At 37.1% G+C, this 22,631-nt stretch overlaps 1 protein-coding gene across 1 annotated transcript in view; it reads right to left on the reverse strand.

Moving 5' to 3' along the window:
- The window catches only part of LOC107096512 (probable global transcription activator SNF2L2), a 52,857-nt gene that overhangs the window by 17,508 nt on the left and 12,718 nt on the right, over window positions 1-22,631 (reverse strand). Inside the window, exons 15-29 of the mRNA XM_015393191.1 lie at window positions 22,401-22,548; window positions 17,865-18,028; window positions 16,748-16,814; window positions 16,548-16,658; window positions 15,513-15,755; window positions 13,967-14,080; window positions 13,076-13,180; window positions 10,743-10,829; window positions 10,346-10,392; window positions 7,387-7,553; window positions 6,149-6,312; window positions 2,897-3,124; window positions 2,426-2,503; window positions 1,451-1,669; window positions 1,016-1,031 (exon numbers count right to left, since the gene is read on the reverse strand). Of these exons, the coding sequence (XP_015248677.1) occupies window positions 1,016-1,031; window positions 1,451-1,669; window positions 2,426-2,503; window positions 2,897-3,124; window positions 6,149-6,312; window positions 7,387-7,553; window positions 10,346-10,392; window positions 10,743-10,829; window positions 13,076-13,180; window positions 13,967-14,080; window positions 15,513-15,755; window positions 16,548-16,658; window positions 16,748-16,814; window positions 17,865-18,028; window positions 22,401-22,548 (1,958 nt within the window). The remainder of the gene's footprint in view (window positions 1-1,015; window positions 1,032-1,450; window positions 1,670-2,425; window positions 2,504-2,896; window positions 3,125-6,148; window positions 6,313-7,386; window positions 7,554-10,345; window positions 10,393-10,742; window positions 10,830-13,075; window positions 13,181-13,966; window positions 14,081-15,512; window positions 15,756-16,547; window positions 16,659-16,747; window positions 16,815-17,864; window positions 18,029-22,400; window positions 22,549-22,631) is intronic.

Consider the following 22,631-nt stretch of genomic DNA (forward strand, 5'->3'; position numbering starts at 1 on the left):
GTTCTAATTCTGTTTTCCCTGAAGCGTCTGAGCAACTCAATAAAATTGATTTGCGGGGCTTTACGCGTTTCTCTAGGGGAAAGTGTGTTTATTTTTTGTTTGCCACCAGCATCACACAAGCGAAACATCTGATTATGTGTCCCTGGTCCAACATACCTGGACCAAATGGATAGTTATTATTAAGTGATATAAAACTAATAGCGATAAGCAAATTTGTGCATATGTTTACATGTGGAGAAATCCAATGGATGCAAAGCATTTTTTTAAAAGCAGTTTTTTGCTGACTAACAAAAAGAAGGCAAACCTGTGAAAGTATGAAAAAGTGAAACAAAATAGAGCATTGAATTGATTTAGTGCAATGTAAACAAGAGAGAATGTAAAAACCAGAAGTACTGAAATAAAAGGTCAACACATTCAACTTGTTGTCCTAATTAAAATATTTAAGATAAGAAAATTGTAAATATTTGGTATCTTATGTAAAATGTTGAAGGGCAATTATTAAAAGATTGAGGTGCAATTTAAATAGTGCAACACAATGAGGGGAGCAGATGGATCGTCGACTCTTACATTATCTATGCTTAGAGATGCACTGATCAAACATCCACTGACATTCTGACAAATCCAATTTCAGCTATTCACATATCTGCCAAAAAAGATCTAATCAAATTCAGCTTCCCATGAAAGTGAAAAGGATGACAAAAGGTAAAAAAAAAAAAAAAGGAGAAACCAGGGAAAGGTCAAAGATGGAGTAAAAAAACACAGAATGAAAGTAGTGTAAATAGTAATGGCGATAATATTGGGGATCATAACAATGAAATCAAACTGGAGGAAGCTGCTCTCTGTGTTTAAATGAGCAGCAGCAATCAAAGGACTTTTGATTCCCGTAGATTGTTTCAACAATCAAGTATTAAAAGCATAATGAAATATTTAGTTCTTCTCACAACAAAAAGGATTCGGTTGCAGATCTCTCCCTCGGTGCATCATTAAAAATACCAAAGACATACAGTAACCCTACAGTGGTCCAAAGGCATCTATACGGAGAAAGCTCAGTGTTTATATAAAAAATTCATTACAGATGTCTTGGAAGTAAGACAATAAAACTCTAGTTTACTAACATTACTTTGTATTTGATTGTTAAATCACCGATCATGTATTATTATAATTATACAGAAGTATTTAGTAAATTCCTTAAATGTGGATATTCGTCAGCTGAAATTAGAAAAAGTTTCTAATGTATGGGATAAAAATATTCAGCTTTTTCAAATAGGATGATTTAGTTCGAAACATTTAGTGTCCTAAGTAGAGTTTAAAGGAACTCTAATTTGTTTTTTTGTTCACATCTGTCAAATATGTTATAACAGTTTTAGAATTTTATTAGGTTATGATGTAATTCATCCCATTGTTTGTAAGCGTAAGGAAATAAAGCAATATGGTTAGAGAGAGTTCTTACTCGCAGCCATTGCTTTTCGGTCAGGGCGTCGCTGTAATCGACGTCCCGACGGCAGCGTGATCCGCGGCCGAACATCTTCTCTTCTTCTTCCTCATAGGTAAGCCTCTCCACCTCAGCATCGTCCTTGATGATCCAGGAAGGCAGCTCATCTTCTTCCATTAAGCGAGGCTTACGTTTTGGGTTCCTGGCGTCTTCTCGACGACGGTCCATGTCCATGCGCTAAAACACGGCAGGAGAAGTTATTTCCATTAATAAACAAAGAAGGGTCTCTGATATTTTTAGCTCAAAGATGGATCTGAGAGGTTTAAATGTATCACAGAATTATGTTTACTGTTTGAAGGGTATTTTCTACATTTATTGAAAGGTTAATTCCATAGTAACATCCAAGCCTGATGACTATAGAATAAAATAATTTAACCGTACAGCAGCAGGTAGCTTCACATGTGAAACAACAAGACTATTATTTGATTCAAAACACAAATGCACCATGAAATCACAGAGAACAGTCCACATTTCTCTCTAACAGAATATAAAATGAATCCCATGTTATTAAAGTCATATATTCTCTTTACTTTCTTATATATATATATATATATATATATATATATCAAACAAAATGCTCTTAATAAGTATGCTGTACATCTGCTTTTGGACCCAGTGAAGCATGGAGCGAGTTAACATACAGCACAAAATTAAGCATGAAAAATCTAAATAAACCATTAGAGATAAAAGAAAAAAGTTCCCTGAAGAACTTTGAATTGCACTAAAACTGAGAACTTTGCAACACCCAAGATGTTCTCATGCAGAACGACGCCTCTGTGAAGTTTGTAAAAGAAATTATGAAATGTTCCAGGAGCATTGGGCTGTGACAGATCATCTGCTTTAGTCTTCTTCTAAACTTTCATTTCAGTGAACATTTCAGGTTCACTGAAATGTAAATGCCTTTCAGAGCTGATGAAAATGTGTTTTTCTTACCATAAACAGCTCAAATTCATCTTCATTGCGGGCGATCATCTGGTTAAGGGTTTCATCATCAGGGACCTCGTCTTCCTCCTTGAACAAAGATATCATCAGAACAGCCTTTTGAACTCATGTAGAATTTAAAACATTTATATTTTTGCTCCTTTTATTTAATATGCTAACAAAGTAGACTCCACTGTGCTATTCAGATTTCACAAATAAACAGCTGAGGTTGGATTATACGACCACAAAAAAATGACTCAAGGACAAATAATTTTCACATCAAAGAGAAGCCCTCATTATGCAGACAAAAATTTAATTAAAATGTTCCTAACACATAATACATTGCTTACAAGCCGAAATTCAGCCATTTATTGTCCTTGCGAATTCAGCAACTTAAACAACCTACTTGGGAGTGAAGGATTTTTGTCTGGGTCTGAAATCTTTTCATCTGAATATTGATGAGCGTTAAAACTCAGTTCCCACCTCGTTCTGTTCCTCGTGTTCTAAAATGGCTTGGAGGAAGGCCCGCCGCTCGTGGCTGGAGGATTTCTGGTCAAACATGCCTGCTTGGATAACCTTCTGATCCACGTTTAGTTTGTATTTGGCAGCAGCCAGGATTTTTTCCTCCACGCTGTTGACCGTGCAGAGACGAAGCACACGGACCTCATTTTGCTGTCCGATGCGGTGAGCCCGATCCTGGGCCTGAAGATCCTGGAAATAAAGAATGGGGACAACATTTCCAGGCATTAACGGCTGGATAAAGGAAAAGTAATGAACAAAGAACATAAAACCTCCAGATTAAACTCAATATCTTAGAATAAAACTTTTAGCCGTGACCGAAATCATCCTCATCTAAAGGAAAAATATAAAATAAACTGATTTGTTCCAGGCAAAGAGTGAAAGATAATCATATCCCTTCATCTACATGTTCATCTACATGTTAAATGGTAGTTTTTATTTGCAAATCCTAAAAATTTATTGATTTCTGATAAAATGTTTTTGGAAAAGACTGAAAAGAGAGTTTGACAAATGTGATCTTCAAATGAAAAAATATATATATTGTTCACACAAGTAAAAAACCCCAGTAAAATTCAAGTCAATTCAGTTTACCTGGAGAGTGCCAATTCAGCAGACAAGGTTTTAAAACCCTTCATGATGCTTTAAAACCCCACTGTAACTCTTTAAACAATTAATTCTGGTTTTATGATGAAGATCATTGTAGCTGAAAACACCCTGGGAGAGTCTGGCTTCAGACAGGCATTGAAACAGCTTAGTATTCGCTCAAAATGTGGGGGTTTGTTGGAGAGTTTCTCAGTTCAGGTTTTGGATAGAGCTTTAATACTGTAGATATTCTGGTAGAGTTTTAATAGTCTGGAAAGTTATGTAAGAGAAGTAAAGACAGTTTGGAGATTGAGGAATGTGAGGAGAGGACGGAGGATGGACCCTACGGGGCAGAGGAGGATTTCACCACTGACGGAACATTCTGGCATCATTTCTTCCAGTAAGGTAAGGGAAATCTAACATATACACATTTATTAGATTTGCTTCTCAGGAAGTGTTTACTGTTAATTAATTTATCTAAATACTATGTGTTTAATTTGTTCCAATGAGTTGGTGTCCGATGAAAAAAGCCATCCTGGTGACGCACTGCCACGCCCTTAATCAAACATGAGGTCAACTGGTGATACACCCAGCCATGGTAACTTATGACTTATTATTGACACAAAACTGTCCTTTTTCTTAACTAATATTTTTATTTATTGTGCAACGAGCAAACAAGTAACCAACCCACCAGAAAATTAGATAGTAAGGGTTATATAATCTTCAGCATTCCAGATTGTGTTGGATCCAGGTCATTTGTTACCAAATTGGATCCTAATTATAGCTTATATACTGCAGGTATATAAGCTATAATTTTCTGATGTTTTTCTCATGATTCAGCTCTATGTTACAACCTCATATTTTTTACTTTAGGCTTTGAGAGCCATGATGGAGGATAAGGTTTTGTTTTTTTCAGCCAGAATAAATCAACAAAAGCAATTAGGAGACTAACTTCAGACTGTGCAAACTTTGCGCCTTCTAGACTGAGCTCTTCCAGGCTTCTACCTTGAAAGATATCACTGGAGGTGATCTTTTTTTTTATTTCGAGCTCTGTTATCCTAAACTGAAAAACTGATCTGCTATTTACTCTTTGGTAGCAAACTGTGGCATCGTTTGGACATGAGTGTAATGGAGGCAAGAAAACAAAACAAAACAAAAAAAGACACACGAAATGTAACTGCAGACGCCAACGTTACTTATTAAGGCCCAATATTAGAAGAATAGAAAATACACTAGATAACTGAAAAGACAAAAATTCAAGTATTTACGCATTTACACAATCATGCGCTTGCATTTTCAAAGGCTGGAGCAGTAGTGTGGAAAATAAAGGAATAGATTAATTTAAAAACTGTTGAAAAAAATCAGTATTTCTGAATAAAACTAAAATCTCCCATTTTGCACATCACTGTCAAAGTTCCACAAGCACTTTCACAGTGTGCCTGCTAAAGCCATTTATCTAAAAGGACAGAAAACCATGCACAGCCTGCCATAAAAGAGTTGACATTTCTTAGAAATATGCAGCCTTGACAAAACTAGGAAAAAGTCGTCAGAGCACAAACTGAGAAAAACAGTAAAAGCCATCAAATTCGGAGAAGAGTAAGTTTCGTTTCACCACAAAATGAGATTGTTGAGATTTAAACGGACCGCTCAGGGTTATAAATTATAGTTTCTGAAGTTTTAAGATGGTACATTTTGAGTTGAGAAAATCTGCCCCTTTTTCATAGTAAGATCTCAACAGGCTGCATCTGTATATCAGGAGGGGAGAAACCCACAATTCATGTATACAGCAGCTTTGTTTGGCTCATAGAAGGTTTTTAAAAATGCGTGTTGCCCAATGAGCCAGTAAGCGAATGGCTACTTATGCAGAAAGAATTGGATGATAGGCAGTCTAAGTTGAGCGTTTACACTCATATGCAACATGGCACAGTGATGAAGAAAAAAAAAGAAGGAAAAAAACTCAAATAAATCCCCATTTTCTCTATGTTTGCAAAGATCTTTTTGTCCTTAAAGCTTCAATTTGCTCAATCACAAAAGTGCTGTCCCTGAAATAAAAAGCACAGAGCTCCATTATTAAAATAACCAGTACGTGTCCAATTATTTCTAAATTTTACAGACAGAAACTCTGTATTGGGTTAAATGCAATTATTAAGGAGTCACATTGTCTCCACCTGCATGAGTGACCCCCAATCCCGTAAAATATAGGGGCCAGCTTCACCCAGGTGCCATCCTAGCGTCTTCCATGGCATTAGGATGATGAAGTAAGAACAAGTGCCCCAAATTCCAGCGTTGTGTATCGGCACATGGATTATTTTGTCACTTTCTTAGTTCTGATAAGCTTTCCATCTACTTCTCTCAACCCTCAAAAAAATACAAAAAAAATTTTGCGTGTTGACACATTAGGCCATTTTGTTTAATAATCCTTCCACTCTAAAAACAAAGCAGGATGAGGAATTCATATCATATCTTTTATGAGAAATAAATGAAAATATACTAATTGTAGAGCCATCACTATCCAATTTCAATAAAAGTTTACCTTATTAAACCAGAAAAAAGGAGCAGGCATAGCTTGGTGGTAAAAAATAAAACATAAATGCCCATCAAAACGTCTATATATTAGAGGACTAATGGATGCACCTGGTGTGGGTTCCAGTCACTGTCAAAGATGACGACTGTATCTGCAGCCTGCAGGTTGAGCCCAAGGCCACCTGCTCTGGTACTGAGGAGAAAAATGAAGTACTGAGATCCTTCCTCGTTAAATTTCTTCAGGAGAGCAGCACGGTCCTCAGATTTGGTGGTTCCTGGAAACAAATAAATGTTGCAGCTACATTAAAAATTTACTTTCTGATCGTATAAAGCAGCATTAAAAAGAGAAAAGTGAACAGAAGTTTTTTGAAACCATGACCAATCCTTGGTCAAGTCACCTTCGCCTCCGACTGCTGCAGAGTATGGGATCAATTCTCTACGCTATTGATTCTTAGCTTTGTTCATTGATCCTGATAAATGTAATTAGTTAGATAGACATATACACTCCAGGCATGTCAAAGTGATGTAAAAAAGTGGATGACTCCAAATGATCTGCTTTTAAATGCAGATGTAACAGAAGTTGCCATCTTTAACTAAGCTTTTGCATTAATGAATACTCTAGTCTTCATAAATGTAAAACCAGTCTAATCACTTCAATAGAAGTCTCAACTTAGCCTCCAGTAATAATGTTAAAAAAAAAGAAAAAAAAAAAACATAATGTGGGGGAGTTTGTCATCAGTAGGTAAGGAGAGACTGGTCCAGGTAAAGGAAAAGAGGGACACTGCTAAATAAATGATATACTTGAGTAAAATCTATACAGTAAGTAATGTTTTTTAAGTAAAAAACAAAAAACAAACAAAATTTAATGTTAGAACTGTAAATATACTGTCATATGTTTATACTATTGTTTTTATGTATTTTTTACTGTTTTCAAGGCTGCACTTAAAAAAAATGAAATTGTCTGCAGAGCTGTTCTTAACGAAATTTCTTCTTTTTTTTTTTTTAATCTGTCCAAGTCTAATCTATGCCACTCTGCCTGTGCTTTGAGACTGGGAAAGAGGTGTACGTTTCATAAAGACAGTGACAATAAAGAACAAAAAGTATAAAGCTAATCTTAAGTGGTTTCAGGGGAAACATTAAAACCCGTTAGAATAGCCTAGTCAAAGTGCAGACGTGGTTAGACTTTTGGATCCCTGCTCACAATCCAAAACCACTGAATAACAAGGGGCTGAATAACCGCTGCGTTTCTCTACAGCAATAGAAATTTACACAAATACCAACCATTCTTGGTGCTCAACCAGTAAAGTATTATTAAACGCTAACAGAACAGATCATAGTTGGGATCGTACCATCAAGCCGTAAATACTGGAAGTTACGATAACCGAAGTAATCCTCCATGATGGTCATCAAAGAGGTCATCTGGCAGAAGAGCAGCACCCTGTGGCCAGTGGCCTGGAGCTTGGGTAGGATTCGATCGAGAAGCTCAAACTTTCCAGAAGCTCTGTATAGATCATGTCTGAGTGGGGAAAATTACAATAAAGATTATTTATCTGCTCAGCTGTACTACTGACACTGTAAAATGAAAACAAAAGACTTGTTGCTAGGGGAAATGTAGCATAGTTGTTGAGCATGCAAATAAATTTAAAACCCTTCAGCATTTTGGTGGAACCTAATTAACATACAGCTGCTATGCTTTCTTATTTATAGAACAGATCTTAATAAACTAATTATTTCTGTTAACGAAACCATACAATATATAAAACTTATCCAAACAATATTTTATGGTGAAATTTCATGGATTTCATCATTTGACAAGCTCTATGCTCCTTATGGCCATTCATTAATCATAACAGAGGACAATAATGTCCCCCAGGGGTAGAATTCAATGTCAACATCAATGTCAGCACAACATAAAGAAAACTAGTTTCAGAAGTCATCATCCTGTCAGCATCACACAGAGTTTACTTTAAATCATACATGACAGACTTTAGTCCCTGAGAACTGGAGCCCTGCAACTTCTTTACATAAATAGGTCATTAGCAGGACTCTGTTGAACTTGAATGCATGCTGAGGTGGTAATTAAGCCATTTGATTTGGCTGCGTTGGACCGAGGACACATTAAATTTGCAGGACACCAACCCTCAAAGGAAGGTGTTGGACACAGCTGAAAGCATCTCTTATGCTTAGATTCAACTTAAAACTGTAACAGTGTGAATGTAAAATAATTTGTTTTATATAAGCAAATTTCAATAATTTAAATCAAATTATAATCTGTGAATTATTTACAGTTTTCTCTGAACAAAGGCAAAACAAAAAAGACCAAAATAGTCTAAACAACTCTGCTGTAAAGAGCTTGGTGAGAAATAGGATTTAGTGTTTTTTTTTTATTTTTTATTACCAGATAAGTCTTAAGCTCTACAGTCCTAAGCTGTAGGGCTTAAGAGGTTAACTCAACTTGCTAAATGTTTTCACATAAAGTGTAGATGCAGGAAACTTAAAATATAACATCCTCTCAAGTGTTTTTATTAAAATGTTCCACTAGTTCTGCTATAATAATTGTGATTTAATTGAAAAACATAAAGGGGAGATTGAAATAAACCATCCTACATCTGAACAAATTAACTATTCTTATTGAATACTTTGCTATTTACAAAGTTAATGTGCTGACAATAAAAAAACAAAAATAATCAATGGAAATCAAATGTAACCAATAGAGTCACCCACAAAATTAAAGGGGAAACATCCCACTAGAGGCTGATCCAACTTTGATGTTCAGTCCTTAGAGCAGGTCAAAATGAGGCCCAGTGTTGTGTGTGGCCTCCACATGCCTGTATGACCTCCCAACACCTGGGCATGGTCCGGATGAGGTGGTGGGTGGTCTCCTTAGGGATCTCCTCCCAGACCTGGACTAAAGCATCCTTCAACTCCTGGACAGTCTGTGGTGCAATGTAGCTTTGATAGCTGGATGGAGACATGATGCCCCAGATGTGCTCAATCCGATTCAGGTTTGGTGAACCGGCGGGTCAGTCCATAGCTTCAATGCTTTCATCTTGCAGGAACTGCTGACACACTCCAGCCACATGAGGTTTAGCAGTGTCCTGCATTAGGAGGAACCCAGGGCGAACAGCACCACCATATGGTCTCACTAGGGGTCTGAGGTTCTCATCTCGGTACCTAATGGCAGTCATCCTACCTCTGGCGAGCACATGGAGGGCTGTGGCCCTCAAAAGAAATTCCACCCCACTCCATTACTGACCCACTGCCAACCTGGTCACGCTCTCCACGGTATCTCCGTGTGTCACATGTGCTCAGTGTGAACCTGCTTTAATCTGTACAGGGCGCCGGTGGCGAATGCAAATGCAAAACATCTGGGTAAGTCGTACCCGCATACCATCTTCATGGAGTCAGTTTCTAACTGTTAGTGCAGGCACATGCATATCTGTAGCCTGCTGGAGGTCACCTTACAGGGCTCTGGCAGTGTTCCTCCTATTCCTCCTTTCACAAAGACAGAGGTAGCTGTCCTGTTGCTGGGTTGTTGCCCTCCTTCAGCCTCCTCCACATATCTGGGTGTACTGGTAGTACCTCCAGTCTCTGGACACTACACTGACAGACATAGCAGACCTACTTGTACTGACGTGCCATCCAAGATGAGCTGCGCTACCTGAACGACTTGTGTGGATTGTAGAGTCCATCTCATGCTACCACGAGTGTGAAAGCACGAGCAACGTTCAAAAGTGACCAAAACATTGCCAGAAAGCATAGGTACTGAGAAGCGGTTTGTGGTCCCCACCTGCAGAACCATTCCTTTATCGAGTGTGTCTTGCTAATTGTCAATAATTTCCACCTGCTTTTTATTAATTTGCATGACAGCAGGTGAAATTCATTATTAATCAGTGTTGCTTCCTAAGTGAATAGTTTGATTTCACAAAAGTTTTATTTGATTGAAGTTATATTGTGTTGTTTTGGTGTTCCCTTTATTTATTTATTTTTAGCAGTGTATTTTGCAGCTATATTTAACACATTTTCCTTGTAAAGATCCTATAGAGGTAATTTCTTGTTATGGCTTAATAAAGTCCATGTAATGTTTTATTCAATGGAAACTTGACATTTCAATAAGAGCCATATCTGTTCAGTCCTTCCAAAGCCTTTTTGAACTCAAAGTATAGAAATATGGTTTTACTTTCACACTGATACTTGGTGGAGCTGCTTTCTTTCATATTAAGTTCTTTTTAAAGGTAGAATGATGAAAACTCAGTGAAATGAGCTGTGAATCTACAGACGAGTGAAGTTGTTTTATGTTTAACTTACCCACTGATGATGCCATTCGGGTAGCCCAGGTGCTCAGCAAAAGATTCCTGTATCAAAGAAAGAATTCAGTGCTTATAAAGGAAAGTAGAGAAGTCCTAAATCTTAATCTCCTGTGCTGGAACAACCTTTTAAAATATGCCTGCACATCATTTTTTTAATAAACAGAGGTAACAAATTTAACATTTTCATCTCAAGGGTCATAATGGAGGGTAACAAAATATTGATAAGAATTTAGCCGGCTAGAATGAAACTATTCAAACAACAACTTCTAAGACGAAAAAAGAAAAAAAAATCTAACCCAGTAAGGCAGACCCTATTTGAAGAAGAGACTGGAAGAGCTCTAAATGAGTTACATCAGTAAAATATCATATAACATTTCTGTGTCAGCAGTGCAAACCTCTATGTGTTGGAACATGTACGGATGGTTACAGATCTTCTTCAGCTGCATGATGGTGTTCATCAGGGTCTTAGCACCTCCTTTGCCCTGAAGAAAATGAAAATAGTGTTAATCAAGTCTGCTTAACTAAAAATAATAATACTTATTACTATTATTATTTTTCTTCAAGATAAAGTTGATCTACACCATACAAGTTGTTTTAAGTAAAAAAAATAATTGTATTAATGTTTAATAGTTGTTCTTAAAATGAATGAGTGAACTGTAAGAACAACTGAACAAATGTATGTCTATAAGTACTTTCCAAATGTCCTTGTATGTGTATTTCCATGGTTCACAGAAACCAGTGACGCCTATATCAGCCAGGAGACACAATTACTTTCTAGAAATATGAAAATATTGGGAAAATTGAAAACAACTCTAGACAGACTAATCACTACACAAATCTAAATGACTCTTCTGAAACTTGTAGAAAGGAAGTTGATATTCATGACCTTAACGAAAGCCTGGAGCTTTACCCCAAATACTGGTTACACTGTATAGTTCTTCTTTGAGGGGTAAGTTGATTGTTTCTTTGTTTGTTGGGTCTTTTAGGTATTAGAATATTCATGTAGTTTATGGTTCAAATCATGAACTATAATGCATCTTTTCAGATACTCAAATCTAGAAAAAAAAAAAACTTTTAAGTGGCTAAAATTAGACATGTTTTTTTTTTTTTTTCCCATATCACCTTGTAAGAAAAATAATTATCTTTTAGGATCCCAGAAAGCTTATATAAAGTTGAGCTTGTTACATTTGATTATTATATTTTTTGTTCGGTCCAGCACCCTATTTTACGAGCTAACAAAACAGTGCACTTTAATAAAATAAAAAAATAAAAAAATACACAAATATTAACATAAAATAACCAAAATGAATAAAATGCTTTGTGCATCAAACAAAACTCTGCTTTAAAGTATATTAATCAGGCTCAGATGGAGAAAACAGGACAATCTATCAGTTTTATATACAAAAGTGCAAAATATTGGCAAAGGAACTCAGTTTCAATAAGAGCAGATGATTAAATGGGTCATATTTCAGACATGTTTTCCCAGGCGTTTCACTTTAGGTGTCAAATTTTAGCAAGTTTTTAGCAGCATCTCTAGAGAATAAGTACCTACACTTACTGTGTACCATTTTGCTCCACCCTTTGTTTGTAAATTGTTTTTGTTAAACACTTTACATCAACCATGTCCAAAGTTTGTCCTCAAGGGCAACTTTCTTGCAAGTTTGAGATGTTTCCCTTGTTCAGCACAGCTGATTTCCATTGATAACTGATTAACAGGCTTTTGCTGAACTTTAATCATCAGAATCTCATGTGATGAAACTGAGGAGCAATCCAAACCTGAAGGACAGCTGCTCTCAAGGACCAACTTTGGACATGCCTGTTCTACGGGTCATGAACTTTTGAGAATTTAGAAAAATGTTTTCTCCCCAGCTCGGAAAAACTGTCTGTTTCATTACTGTGTAGTGAGTGAAACCTTTTGACATCCAGCCTATTTAATAGAAAGAGAGGGTGACACAATGAAAAGAATCGGGCATGTAAATGGAAATTGTTCAGCTTATTTACATTTGAGATCGAAGGAATGTTTATCATGCAAATAATTGATTTATTTCTTTTTGATACAAACAAGCCTACCCCCCAAACATAAACCTTCCCCTCTCAGATCCTGTAGGAGTTTCACTGTCCACTTTAAAACAGCCTTGGGGCTCTTTTGACACCCCACAGGAGAGGCATCATGGTCCTGTGCTGTAAAATTTCTGCATTAAAGGCCCTCTGAACAACTAAGGTGGGGACTATATACCAGTAAAACAAAGTCCTCTTGAACAAATAATAGAATGGAAAAAATTATCCCTTAGATCCTTTACTTGATCTCTGTGAAGTAGTTGCTGTGAGGTAAAAAAGAAAGTCATTGTTTCAAATCTACTGTCCTACTGCCACTCATGCCCTTGGGCAAGTCACTAAACCCCAAGAGACAAGGCTCAAGTCTAGAGTGATGAGAAACCAGCATGGTTAGAAACCACTTCATACAGTTAGTGCGTTTAACAAATAAGTAAGTCAATAAATTCATTTAAATAACCCAAGTTAAGGTTTCAAATTACTGAGCTAAATTAACTTTTATACAATGTTTTAACTATTAAAGTGCAAAGTATGTGCTGTGTTGACCTGTTCTAATCCAAAACCTACTCAGGGGAACCAACAGTCCTATAATTATCTAATAGAGGTTTCTTTGATGTATAAAAACCAAAAACATGGTAAAATACAGCAAGGCCCTACATGTTAGAATAAAATTCACCTTCTTGTCTTTCTCTGAGCCGTCGGTTAGCAGTATGCCTTTCTGCATGTGGCGGTAGAGAACCTTCTGGATCGCTGACATGTCACACTTAATGACGTATTCCACCTGAGAAATATGGAACAGAATGGTTTTATGGTTCATAAGGCAGCTTAAACACCAGAAATTATCATCAATTCCCAAGCTGTACCTCTGCAGCTGCAGCAAACATGTTGCATATATCAGCAGTTAATACTGGCGGCTTAAATTCCCTCCTTACATTAAATAGATGCACTAAAAGGTCAACAAGGATGACCTTGTTTAAAGAGAAAGTTGATTCAGGAGACAGCTGGGCAGAGCAGAACCCATGAGTGTACTAACTGGCAGCTACAGATTGGATTAAAACTAGGAAAAAGTCAACAGTAACTCTCACTGGTGAGCTGAGGCCTTTTATGGTCACTTATATCAGCATGCTAAACATTTATTCATAAGAAAACTGAGGCGGTAAAAAAAAATGAAGATGTCTTTGTATTAAAAAATACAAAGACATTATATTTTTATTATTATAAAATAATAAAAAAATGTATTTATGTTCTTATAAAGGGAAAATCAACTGATGCCAAGGGCAGAAGCTAGCTCTAAGATCGAAATAACATGAATTCAAATAAAAAAACCGTCTGACAAAAGTAAAAAAAAAAGCCTTTGGGTCTGTGTGCTGAATACAGTTTGCCAGTTTTCTTTGTAGTGATGTCAATACAACTGCAAATTAAGGATTTAAGATCACTTTTAAAAGTGCATCGAAGTACATTTAAATGATCTTCATCTTAACGTGCATTTTCAGAGACAGATTTAAAATCAAGCAGCTGTACTGCAAACAGATTCCTGACAGTAAATGTCAAATCAAACAGGACTCACTTTCTCTGGCAGTTGAGATTCCACCTCCTTCTTCAGTCTTCGAAGCAAAAATGGGCGGAGCACCTTATGCAGACGCCGAATGATTAGAATGGTCTCCTCCTCATTAAGGTCAACCTGAAAAACAGATAAACAGAGACTTAAGGACTTGAGCATTCTGTAGGATAGAACTTTTGGTTTAACACAATAATGAAGCTCTCCTGGCTCCATCCCATGAACTTTAAGTGTAAAGAGTTGTGATTTTTCCAAGTCTACTGTTTTAAAGTAAAAGTCAAAGTCGAGTCGATTCCTTGTTCTTTCAAGTAATCACATTAAATCAGAGGGTCATGCTGCACTCCCAGTCTTGGTTATATCGGGTAGGTCTAATCCAGCTTTTATTGCCAACCGAAGAGCTTGCTCTACTAAGAATTAGCTAATAAGGGACCAGTTTTGCATGCTGGGCCACATCCAGATGTGGGTAGACTCGGCTTGACTAAGGCGACTTTTGGTGAATGCCCTGGTAAGTTTTGTATTTTTTATCTCTCAAATTCTCAAGACTCGGTGTCCTTCAACCTTTGGATGTGTCCCTCACCCTAAAGAATTGGCTAAAATACCTCACCAGCATACGGTTAGCTTGTGCAGAGCTATACTGATTATCTTAAATTAGAGTAGGTGTGTTGAAGCAGAGACATCTCTTAAAGTTAAAGCACAATGTTTCTGACCACTAGCTTAACAAGACCTTTCAATGCAGTAATGTGATCATCCTCCAGAAGAGGGCGCTGCTGCTCATCCTAAAAGGTGCATCGTCATGTTGTGTCTGTACAAAGAACACCAAAAACCATTTGATTATGATAAAAAAAAGTTATATACACTAAACGTTTGTCCTGACAGTGAGCATAAATAGAATTCTGGCACCAAACATGTTGAAAACAGACATATGTGCCATCTGCTGGCAATATTGTGGAACTGTCAGAAAGCAAGATGGCAACAATTGACACAGCTACTTAATAGAGTCCTGCAATGCTTTGTGGGTAAAGCGAGATATCAAGATGGTCGAAGATCCCCCAATATTAATTAGATAAACTGATCTGTAGACAACTTTAACCTCCTCCCGAGAGCCTCTCCTCTGAACATCGAGAGCAAAGAAAATTCGTGCTCTTAGCAAACACAACATAAAACATGTTTCAATTTAATAAATAGAAAAATACTTATTTATTGGAATTAATGTAAATTAAAAGCATTAATATGCGATTTCCCCATCATGTATAATTTAATGAGCCCTCAAATGAATTTGACCCGGCAGCTTTAGCTTTCGCATCAGTAAACACCAACATTCATAATAGGTTCTTATCCCTTTTGGAATCAAACATCTTGTTGTGTTTTTTGTATTGATATTTTAATATGGAACACCTATAATAAATGAAAATGTGCATTACAGTGTTAAAACAGCAACAACTGAAATAATAATAAGAGCAATATGTAAGAAGAAAGGTTGATTTAAAACATGTTTTAAGCTTTTCCTAAACTGTAAAGAATAGAAAAATGATAGGAAACATAAGCTAATGTTTACCCTCTCTCCAGTCATGGCGAAAGGTGCATTGAACCACTGCTCAAAGGTGCTGCAGCTCTTGAAGATGGTGGGCAGCAGGAAGTTGAGCAGAGCCCACAGCTCAGGCAGCTTGTTCTGCAGCGGGGTCCCGGTAAGGAGGAGCCGGCGGGGGGCCACATAGTGGGTGTTCAACACCTGTGTCAGTTTACAGTGGTGGTTCTTCATACGATGGCCCTCGTCCACAATCATGTACTTCCAGCGGATCTGTAGGTGGATGAAAAAGCCAGGTGTCAGATGGGAACTGGAAATAGATTTGAATTGCTTATAAACTCAGAAAATGCAGCTGTGTATAAGATTAGGCATGACTATTTTTATATCAACGATATTATACATAATACAACCTGAAAAAGCTTTAGATTTCACTTAAATAGGTTTTAATCCTTTAATCAATAAAAAAAAAGAACAACATTTAGCTAACATTCACATACAGGAAAAAATAAATATGGATATATAAAAAAATGTAAAGCAAATGATCTGTCACTCACGTGTCCAGATTTACTTTAGAAAATCCTCTCAGACTCAAACCTCTGATCAAAACCAAACAGGAATATTTTGAAACACATGTTTTATATTTTATTCTGAAACTCCCTTTGTAGCTTTATTTCATAAAGGATCATTTTAGTGATGGAAATTAAATTAGATACAAATCAAAGCAAAGAGAAAAGTCATACAATAAGAGGCTATTTTTACAGTTTGTATACATTGGTTAACATCTAATTCATTATTTGCATGAAATCTCTACCCTGCAAAGAATTCAAGGACTTGCAGGGCAGGTTTGTCTTAATGTCTGTTTAACAAAAAAAATAAAAATAAAGGGTCTGGAACTTATTTTTTTCAAATTCACAACTTTTAAGGATTGAAGGACCAGGGAGAACTCTATACTTTGAGCTGCATAATAAGATGGAAGACTTTTTTTTTTTTTTTGAGACAGACGATGCAAAAGATTTGAAATTCAAGAGTGTTTTAAACAAAGGACATATCCTTCAACTGCTTTACCTTGGCCAGTATGTGCTTGTCCTTGATGATGTACTCATAGGTAGTCAGAAGAACATTAAATTTGCCGCTGCGAAGCTGAGGTACAAGACCGCGACGCAGAGCAGGAGTGCCCTTAAATGGGAGAGAGGGAGAATAAAGGAATGTTTCAGGTCAAAGCAAACCAACCAAATTAATAAAACAAAACAAAAAAAGTTATTTACCTTGTACGCAATTTTGACCACAGAAGGAGCCCATTTGTCAAGTTCATAAACCCAATTGGACAAAGTCCTAAAAAAAAACAAAAAAGATAAATAGATTTTAACATTCTGAACTGAAGAGGGAGTTTTTACCTATGGGTCTGAATCTAGAGCACTTAACACGTCTCTCTTCAAAGGCATCACCTTAAATTGCTCTAAGAGCCACTTCAGATCTATCCTATCTAAAACACAGCGAGGAAAGTGAAGAGCTACTTGAAAACCACAGAAGAAGATTGGTGACCTAATTTGATGACTTTTATCATGGTTGAGAAAAAAAATAAAAGCCCAGGCATCATTGAGAGAGAATAAATGCAAGAAGACGGTCAGAGGATTTCAGCTCAAATTGGGAAGTTTCTAGGATAATGACAACTAAAAACTGGAGCACATCATCTCTCCATTTGGACAATGCAGGATAAAATCTCTATTTTGTTCTGCTCTAGATGATCAGGGATGGATATTAATGTATAAAGCATTGAGCTCAAATTAAACCCATTTCTGCAATAAACATTTATTAAATATCTAGGCTTTCAGTTCAAAAAGGCAGTTCAGTTGATTTGCTGATTTGAAGGCAAATGTAACTAATGCTGCCACCTCAACCTAAAGCTGGGTGATAATTACTTTGAATTAAAAAAAAAAAAAAAAAATCACAGTATCATGTCTACTGAGTATAGGTCGCCATGGCAACCACAGCCCATCTGCAGCTACAGTAAATCACTGGAAGAACATATAAGTACATTCTCCTGAACACATTAATGTAATACCTTCTGTACAATTCTCTACTACTTTGTGAGTGTCTGGTAAATGAACAACATAAAGTACATAACATCAACTAGTTAAAAATAGTAAAATCACTGTTAACAAAGTTTCTTGGACTTCTATCCTTGCCTTCCTAGAAAAGCTCAAGGCAGATGAATGTTGTGAAATGTTTTTTCTTGAAAGGAAACCGTCAAATAATGCCACTTTATATGCCCGGTAGAATATTCTGGCCCCCCTGCTGTGTATTTTAGTGTAAAGTAATTACAGGGTGCAAGTTAACAGTGCCCCACTATAGTTGGATTAAAGCCAAGTGGGGAGTGCTTACGATAGGGGGACTATGATGAGATAGGGCCCGTTGAGCCTCTTGTACTCCATCAGGTAGGTGATGAGGGCGATGGTCTGGATGGTTTTACCGAGGCCCATTTCATCAGCCAGGATGCCGTTGAGGTTGTTGTTGTAGAGGGACACCATCCACTCGAGCCCCTGGATCTTAAATAACAAAGAGATATAAAGATGTGCTGTGAGAAAACATAGGGCCACTTGGTTCAGAGAGCTGTGAATTAGAGCGAGAGAGACCACACTCCTCTTTGTGAAGTTCCTATTGATGAAAATAACAGGTTGCAGGTATAATGGTGTATTACAGAGATGTAGAAACCTCCACAGGACAGCTTCAAGTGAAGAACATCTTAAAATAAGCTCCGTCCTCCCCAAATTAAAACCACTATTTATGCTGGAAGTTTAAAGGTAAATCCAATTAAGATACATTTTCTAGTTTTATAGGTGATCTTGCTTGTTTTTTTTTTTCTTTTTACAGCCACTCTCCATCTCAGATCTATAGCTTATATGGCTCATCAAAGAACCTACAACAGGCTGGAAAACACAGGGCGGCTCCTTCATTCGGCCTCCTAAATACATGAGGGGAAAATAATCTAAGCTGTAACTGATTTTCTGACAAAACAACTCTACTAATCATCTCCTATTTCAGCTATTTGCACCACAAGTAAAACAAGAATACAGAAAAGATGTCTCATAATTAGTTTGCCAGTAATGCCTAAGCATTCCTTTTCAAAGCAGATCTTGATGCTCAAATCAAGAGCTAACAGCAAATTTACAGGCACTATAGCCAATAAACAAAATAGTCGGTACAAGGTGCTGTGAGAATAACCTTAATGTTAGGAGTGAATTGCCAAACATTACATTAATTGACATAACAGCAACAAGTCTGGCCATAAGGTTGCTTGATCAATATGCTAATTGCAAACATGGAGATTATCAAGATCCAATTATTTCCAAACAATTGATCTGCATTTTTTAAAGTTAGCGCTTAACTTCTACTCAAACTACCACTTCCCAGCATATTAATTTCTTCACCTGCAGCTTTTGCTGGAAAATGGGTAATTGCAGTAGCTATTATTTTAATTTATTTTAATTGCCTGTTTATCCAGCTTTATGTGTCAAAACTTTACATCAAATAAAATTAATTAAATAAAAAAAAACAAGAAAAAAAAAATCTGGATTAAAAGGAGCAGACTTAATTATCTCTGGTCAGAGGCAAACAAAAAGATTAGTGCATCACTAATTTTTAATTAATCTCAGTCTATGAGAGAGGAGGGATCAGGCTATGGAGGGGTGGAGAGCAGTCCGAGGCCTTATGTGCAGTTACAAAGGAGCTGCTTCTGTCCGTGGTGCTGAGATAGAGTGAAGCTCAAAGCCAAGCTCTTGATTTTACTTTTAGTTTACATTCAGACCTTCCCTCATGTGGTCATGAAATAAGGAACTTGCCCGATGGAACAAACTCAGAGATACAAGCGGCTGAAGTTTAAAACTCTCTTTGTGTGGGAGCTCCGTCACATGGAGGCAACTTATAGCGGAGAGTGTGTGTGGGCTAACTAAGGCAATGTACTCAGGCATCCTATAAACGTGCCTCTCTCTTGAGAGGCCTGTCTCATTGGAAGGAGACTCCAAGGCAGATGTAAACTTGCAACAGGAAGGATATATGTTGCCTGGGACTGCATCTGGACCCCCAGAACGAGGTGGAGATGATACCGAGGATAGGGATTTTTAGGTTTCCCTCATGGAGCGATTTCCTCCCAGATCCAATCTCTATTTAAGCAGATGTGAAAGGGTAAATGGATGGATGGTGCTGCAGCAACGCCGCACTAAATTTTTTATCTCCTCTTTGTAAATATAGTGCTGTGTGAGTCTTTTGTTTACTTTGAAGCCTCTAAATAAATTGCTCCCCTAATTAAATTAAATATTATGCTTTGCTTTAATTGTCTGCTCAGCTTGCATTTTGAAATAGACAAAACGGTACCAGTAGAGAGGAAGTAACCTTGCCTGAGAAGGTAAAGGAGCCATTTCTAAGGACTCCGATGACCTACAGTTGGTCATGATGAACAAATAGAGAAAATATGGAACAGGGGTGAACATTCCCAGGAATGGCCGTCTGTCCAGAAAAGATCAACCCAAGAGTGAAGCAGTGACTGGTCTAAAAGACCAGATCTAACATCCAAACAAATGCAGGCCTAAGTTGCTTCAGAGTTCTGACATTCATGATCAGAAAGAGACTGGGTAAAAATGGCTGCATGGCAGGGCTCCAAGACAAAAGCCATGCAGTCTAAATTTTTCCAGAAGTCACATTCATGATCGGCAAGACTTTTGGTATCACATCAGGTGTCAAAGTAAGATTGTTGTAATAAATGGAGCCATGAATTCTGCCGTCTACCAAAAACGTCCTGAAGAAAAATGTCGACCATCTGTTGTTGAACTGAAACAGACTTGATTCTGCAAAAGGTTAATGATATAAACACACTAGTAAGCCCACCTTAAAAAGGGCATTCGAGTTCGAAAACCCTCAGAGTTCTCTGAATTACAACAATTCTACTCCATGCAAATTCTCGCCAAGGCTTGACTGTATTTTTATTTATTAGGTTTAGGGGGGCTTTTTTTTTAAACACACGCTCATGCAGTTTTTAAATTTTTTCCCCTGTTTATAATTAAATGCCATTTATTAAACTGCCAAATAAGAGCTACATCAATTTAAACTTGTAGAAATAAAAATGATTGTGTGCATTAAAAGCAACAAACTGTAAACACAACAAATAAATAAACCTAAAAACTTATTTTTTATTAGATTTTGAAATGCGAGTCTGGAAACTTTCAACTTTTCAAGCTGGAATGTTGGCTTTAGGATGCTCTTCACCATTTGTCCAATCTTGAGGCTTTGAAATCCGTAAAGTTTTAGACGGGACACAGCAAAAATGAGTTAATGCGTTAGATTTCAACAGCTTGTGCCACGCTTCACTTTGCTTTGTTTGAAGGCAGGGAGCTGCAGGCTTGCTGTTTTTCTGCAGACAGCAGCCAGTCTGCTAAGGGGCAGAGCCACAGCAGAAGAAGATGGTAGGAGGGTAAAGACAACCAACACGGCTGTGTCTAAAAGCAGGAATGACAGAGATCTTTTATTTTTCTTTAGATGCCAGGTGTTCTTCCACTGAGGAACCTGTCACATTTATATATATGTACTTCTTTCATAAGTAGATTTCTCTTTTCATCTTAACAGAGATGTAAACTGTCCCAAGGAACATCTATGTTTCCCTACTTTGAAACCCCCACATCTAAGCAGATGAAAGGTATTACTAAAGTTACAATTAGGGCTAAAATTAACTGATCTAATTAATCAATTATTGAAATGATCGTCAACTGGAGTACAGAGATTGTAAAACATGCCTTTACCTGACAGAGCAACCCACTGAGAGCAGTAATTAAAAAAAAAAAAAAAATTTGTCTGTCAATATGCTCTATTCAGAACAACTGAAGTGGAAACGTTTTAGTTTTACCTGGTTTTAATATTATTTAAAAAAATCTTCTCTAAGAAACCTTTGGCTATCCGATTATTAATTATTAATCGAAAAAATAATCAACAGATTAATCGATTTATCAAAAATAATCATTAGTTGCAGGCCTAGTTACAATGGAAAAACGTTAGCCTCTCGATTGTACAAAGCTGGCCCCCTGTTTTAAAGAAACTGGGCACTAAACTACTACTGTTGGTGTAGAATTAGATGCTGGTATCAAAGGAGTAAATGTTTATATATTTTGTACAAGTCAAATAAAAAAAAATAAAAATTATACATAATGTTTTTCTTTCCTATATGATTTAAACTTTATTCTTCTAGATTTTCTGTGGGTGTGTTATTCTTGAGAAAAAAATGATTCCAGTAATGACCTTTAGGATTTTGGAGCAGGATACGCTCTAGTCTTTTACATTATATTCCGGATACATATGTCTAATTGAGCTACAGGTTAATCAAAGGATTAAAATGATCCTGTGGTAAATTCTGGAAACAGGGCCACACGGGGATTTTGTATGAAGGCCTTAAAGGTTTTGTTCCGCTCTCAAAGCATGTCTAATGTCTCCCCTATATAACTTGTGACAATCCATTAATGAGTCGTCTTCTTCCCTTCAGCTTTAATTTTCAACCTGCCTCTCTTCCATAAAGGCCTGATTAAAGGAATCTACCTTGGAAATGTTCTCCTAATGGAACCGTGGACCTCTGCAGCTTCATCTAATTGTCTAACCTGTAAGTTAAGGCCATGTCTCAGTATGTCTACAGTTGTGCCATATCGTTGTCTTCAGGTAATGGATTCAACAGAGCCAACTTCCCTCTGATCTTTCTGCTTTGTTACTTGCTTTTAATGGGTCCTTTTTTTTCTTTAAATATCCATAACAAACTGATTCAGTAGTAAAAATCCGGTCCCGGTACACTCAAGACTCTAGACTAGTAACAAATGAATGAAGTTGATTTAAATGTCAGCAATGAAAACCAGGGGAAAAGTGTAAAAATGATGCGAGCATGTTTACCTGATAATGTTTGAGCGTGCCGTTTATCAGCAGAGACGACTGCTTCTCCACCTTCTCAATGACGGCGTGGGCCACCCCATAATAAGACTGGGAGCTGGTTTGCCCAGTGGGAACGCTGTACTCATCATCCACATCTTGTTTGGCTGACCTGAACGTGTGCACAAGCAGAATGAGGAAACAGAGCAGCTATAGCTGAAGGGCACTTCTGTCTCATCATTCCAAAATATCTGC

The sequence above is a fragment of the Cyprinodon variegatus genome, unplaced genomic scaffold, assembly GCF_000732505.1.
Source record: "Cyprinodon variegatus isolate N-32 unplaced genomic scaffold, C_variegatus-1.0 Scaffold629, whole genome shotgun sequence".
Classification (NCBI taxonomy): Eukaryota; Metazoa; Chordata; class Actinopteri; order Cyprinodontiformes; family Cyprinodontidae; genus Cyprinodon; species Cyprinodon variegatus.